The sequence below is a fragment of the Vombatus ursinus genome, unplaced genomic scaffold (assembly GCF_900497805.2).
Source record: "Vombatus ursinus unplaced genomic scaffold, bare-nosed wombat genome assembly UNPS02013931.1, whole genome shotgun sequence".
In the NCBI taxonomy this organism is placed as follows: domain Eukaryota; kingdom Metazoa; phylum Chordata; class Mammalia; order Diprotodontia; family Vombatidae; genus Vombatus; species Vombatus ursinus.
Window position 1 is genome coordinate 487,068 of NW_020953709.1, and position 4,578 is coordinate 491,645.

The 4,578-nt window shown below is 50.1% G+C and overlaps 1 protein-coding gene across 1 annotated transcript in view; it reads left to right on the forward strand.

Annotated features, from left to right (window-relative positions):
- AHNAK (AHNAK nucleoprotein) overlaps positions 1-4,169 on the forward strand; it is a 27,769-nt gene extending 23,600 nt beyond the window's left edge. Inside the window, exon 7 of the mRNA XM_027858826.1 lies at positions 1-4,169. Within this exon, the coding sequence (XP_027714627.1) occupies positions 1-3,200 (3,200 nt within the window). The 3' untranslated portion in view covers positions 3,201-4,169.
- Positions 4,170-4,578: the final 409 nt, after the last annotated feature.

Consider the following 4,578-nt stretch of genomic DNA (forward strand, 5'->3'; position numbering starts at 1 on the left):
AGATGCCTGAGATGAACATCAAGGCCCCCAAGATCTCTATGCCTGATGTTGACTTGAATCTGAAAGGGCCCAAATTAAAGGGAGATTTTGATGTGTCTGTTCCTAAGGTTGAAGGTAATCTGAAGGGTCCTGAAGTTGACTTTCAGGGTCCCAGTTTGGATCTCCATGGCCCTGATGCCAAATTAAGTGGCCCAAACTTGAAAATGCCATCACTAGACATTTCTGGGCCTAAAGTATCTGCTCCTGACGTCGACTTACATCTCAAGTCACCTAAGTTTGGCATATCTGGTCCCAAGATAGAAGGTGGTGAATTGGACCTGAAGGGCCCCAAGGTGGATTTGGAAGCACCAAGTTTGAATATTGAGAGCCCAGACCTGAACATTGAGGGGCCAGATGTTAAAATTCCAAAATTTAAGAAACCTAAATTTGGCTTTGGGGCTAAAGGCCCAAAGGCAGACATCAAGTCTCCTTCATTAGATGTCACCGTTCCAGAAGCAGGGCTGAATGTTGAGTCTCCAGATATCAGTGGGAAGGGCAAAAAAATGAAGTTTAAAATGCCTAGGATCCACATGAGTGGCCCTAAAATCAAGACCAAAAAACAAGGATTTGATCTGAATGCCCCTGAGGGTGAAATTGATGCCAGTCTCAAAACTCCAGATCTAGACGTCAACGTGGCAGCTCCCGATGCTTCTCTCAAGGTTGATGTGAAATCTCCCAAAACTAAGAAAACGATGTTTGGGAAAATGTACTTCCCTGATGTCGAATTTGATATCAAATCTCCCAAATTCAAAGCAGAGGCCCCACTTCCCAGCCCCAAACTGGAAGGAGAGATCCAAACACCCGGATTAGAAGTTTCACCTGCCGGAATTAAAGCCGGGTTCAAGGGACCTGGGCTGGAGGTTGGGTCTGTTGGCCTGAGTGGGAGTCTTCCCAGTGCCAATGTGGAAGGGCCTGACATCCGTCTGAAGGCACCAAAGTTCAAGGGGCCTGGTGGGAGCATCGATTTCTCAGGGCCAAAGATAGAAGGAGATCTGAAAGCGCCCAGTGTCCGAGCCAACTTGGATGCCTCTGATATCAACATTGAAGTCCCTGATGCCAAAATCAAAGCTCCCTCCTTCGGCATCTCATCTCCTCAAGTATCTATCCCTGATGTGAATGTCAACTTGAAAGGACCAAAGATAAAGGGTGATGCCCCCAAAGTAGAATTGGAAGGACCAGATGTTGATCTGAAGGGTTCAGATGTAAAAATCCAGTTCCCTAAGTTTTCCTTGCCCAAGATTGGAGTACCTGGTCTGAAGGTGGAGGGTGGGGGAGCTGATTTTCATGGCCAGCTCCCCTCTCTGGAAGGAGGTGTGAGTGCCCCTAACCTCAAGGTCGAAGGGCCTGATGTAACACTGAGAGGACCCCAAGGAAATGTGCCTTCAGTGAACCTCTCCGGGCCAGATCTTGACTTGAATTTGAAAGGACCAAAGCTGAAGGGAGACCTGGATGTTTCTGGGGGTGTCGTGGGTCCCAAGGTGAGTGTGGACACCCCAGGCCTTGACCTCAAAGGAGCTGGTGGGAAATTGAAGATGGAAGGTGGTGGCCGATTTTCTGCAGAGGGAGGAGTGAAAGTGCCTGGTGTCGACATCAATTTAGAGACTCCAAAACTGAATGTCGGCATGCCCAATGTGAATCTGAAGGGACCAAACCTGAAGGGAGACTTGGGTCTAGCTGGTGACATCAAGGGTCCCAAAGTGTCGGTGGAGGCCCCAGCCGTCAGTTTGGAGGCCCCGGGGGGAGCTATTAAACTCCCCCAAATGAAGCTGCCCCAATTCGGCATCTCCTCTCAAGGGTCTGATCTGGACGTTAACGTCACAGGGCCGGAGCTGAAGGGGCCTGGGATGGATGTTGGCCTCAGAGGGGTGGACGTGAAAGGGCCTCAAATCTCGTCCGATATGGACTTTAACCTGGAAGGACCAAAGATGAGAGGGGGCTTCGGGGCCAGCGGCGATATCAAGGGTCCTGCTGTGGGAGTGGGTCTTGGCGGCATCGACGTCAAAGGCTTGGGAGGCAGCATCCAGACGCCTGATGTCAAGTTGCCCAGATGTGAAGCAGAGCTGCCAGATGTGAATGTTAAACTCCCGTCAGGGAAACTTTCGGGTTCAGGCATCGGTCTTCATGGGGCAGCTCCCGAAGTGAGCCTCCAGGGACCCGCGTTCAATCTCTCATCGCCCGAGGTCTCGGCATCAGACTTGGGGGGGATCGGTTTGAAGGGACCGAAAATCCAAGGTGGTGTGGATGTTTCTGGAGGTGTCAAAGCTCCAGACCTCAGCGTGGGGGGAGGACGCGTGAATATAAAGGGTGTGGGTGGAGAATGGAAAGGGCCCCAGGTTTCTTCCGCTCTGGACCTGGATGTGCCAAAGCTGGCTGGGGGGATCCGTGTTTCAGGACCAAAGGTAGAAGGAGGTATTAAGGGAGGCCAGGTGGGACTTCAGGGTCCCGGAGTGGGTGTGTCTGGCCCACAAGTTCACTTGGAAAGTGGCTCTGGAAGAGTGACATTCCCCAAGATGAAGATCCCCAGGTTTACGTCCTCAGAACGGGAGCTAGAGGGCAGAGAAGTGGGGGTGGATGTGAACTTCCCGAAAGTGGAAGGCAGCCTTCAGGCTGAAGCTGACGAAGGGGAGTGGGAGGATGCCAACATCAAGCTGAAAAAGTCCAAAATCAGAATGCCCAAATTCACTTTTTCCAAAGCCAAAGCCAAAGGCAGTGCCACCAGCTCCCCGGAGGTGTCTATGTCCGGCTCCAAAGGAGACCTCAAGAGCTCGAAGGCCAGCTTGGGCTCCTTGGATGGGGAGGTCGAGGCAGAGGCATCCTCACCAAAAGGCAAATTCTCCTTCTTTAAGAGCAAAAAGCCCCGTCACCGGTCCGGTTCCTTCAGTGACGAGAGGGAGCATTCTGCTCCGGTCACCCCTACGGGTACGCTCGAGTTTGGAAGTGGGGAAGTGTCCATCGAGGGTGGAAAGGTCAAAGGGAAACACGGCAAACTGAAGTTTGGCACCTTTGGTGGGCTGGGGTCAAAGAGCAAAGGTCACTATGAGGTCACCGGGAGTGATGAAGAGGCTGGGAAGCTCCAGGGAAGTGGGGTACCCCTGGCCTCCAAGAAGTCCAGGCTGTCTTCGTCATCGAGTAATGACAGCGGGACAAAGATGGGCATATAGTTGCCAGTGGTGGAGCTGACTGTTTCCAAAAAGTGAGAGGAAAGGCCCTTTGTATGTGTGCACGTGTACATATATAAATATAGATTTACAGTAGGTAGGCTTCTGTGTGTTTGTACATAAACTTCCAAAGATTGACCCAAGGTCAAAATCAGTGATGAAAATGGAGGCCCGGCTGGCACTTGGCCTGACCCCAGGCTAGGGTGAAGAGTCAGGCTGTGGTGATAACAGCAAAAGGAGGTGAATTTTTTTTGTTTTTTGTTTTTGTTTTTTGTTTTTTTTTTTCCAATCCAGCCTATCTGCAAAGTAAGCAGTATTTGCCTTCTTAAGATTTCAGTTTGCTCATTAAATGCTGAGAGCATCTGTTTACTAAGCAAGCCTTGTGTTTATCACTTTCATTTTTATGGAATCTTTTCAGTGTTGGGGTCATAGAAATCTGACGTCCATTTGAATGCCTTTTTTGGGGGGCGTAGGCTTTTGTTTGCAAGGTATAGGAGGGTGGGATGGGAGTAGGGGTGGGATGGGGGGGGTGAGACTTCCATTTTGTCCTCCAAGGATGGATAATATTCCAAAATTGTCCTATCAGACACACACCAGGATGGCAGAGAAGTCTTCCCCAGGAAAATTGTGTTTTGTTTTTTTTTTGGTGGGGGGGGGAGGTGGTGATGGTGCGCTTTAGCACATCAGTTCTCCCCCCAAGCTGGTAATTCTGACCTGTTTTGGGTGCTCCTGGTGAGAGGGGGTTAGATAGCTTCTCGCTTATTAGTGACTGACCCGCTTGACTGGGGTTTACATACTTTGTACTATGTGAGATGTTTTTACCAGTGACTGCCACTTTTCTGATATTTGTCATGGATGCTTTTAACAAATATTACCTGATTAAGAATCCAGCACTTTAATGCCAAATTAATTCAGAATGTAAGAAAATTCATGCTGTAAAATGCAAATAAAGCCGCTAACAAGTAATCTGGATGCCTTGTGTCTCTGGATTCCATCCCAAGGTGGAGGGAGGGGAAGCAGCAAAAACTTGGAGGTGGGAACAGTCCACAGGCCCAGAAAAGCCGAGTAACTTGTTTAAGTTCGAATAATAAAGCCCAGGTTGCTTAAGGTCTCATAGTCCCAGCTGGGCCACTGAGTTTGTGACAGACAGGACCACGAACCAATCAGAGGGAGGGTTTTGGGGGTTTACAAAAAGGGGACATTCATAGAAGCCCACAATGTCAGAAGTGGGGGGGGGGGGCTCTCTTCAGACACAGCTCTAGTTAGTGGTTTTGGCGACGAGCATGAGACGTGCCCCCACGGCATCTTTTTGTAGCTGGTTGAGTTCGGGATGGAGGGAGCAGAGCCCATGGTAGCACATTCCCTGTTTGGCCCCAGCACA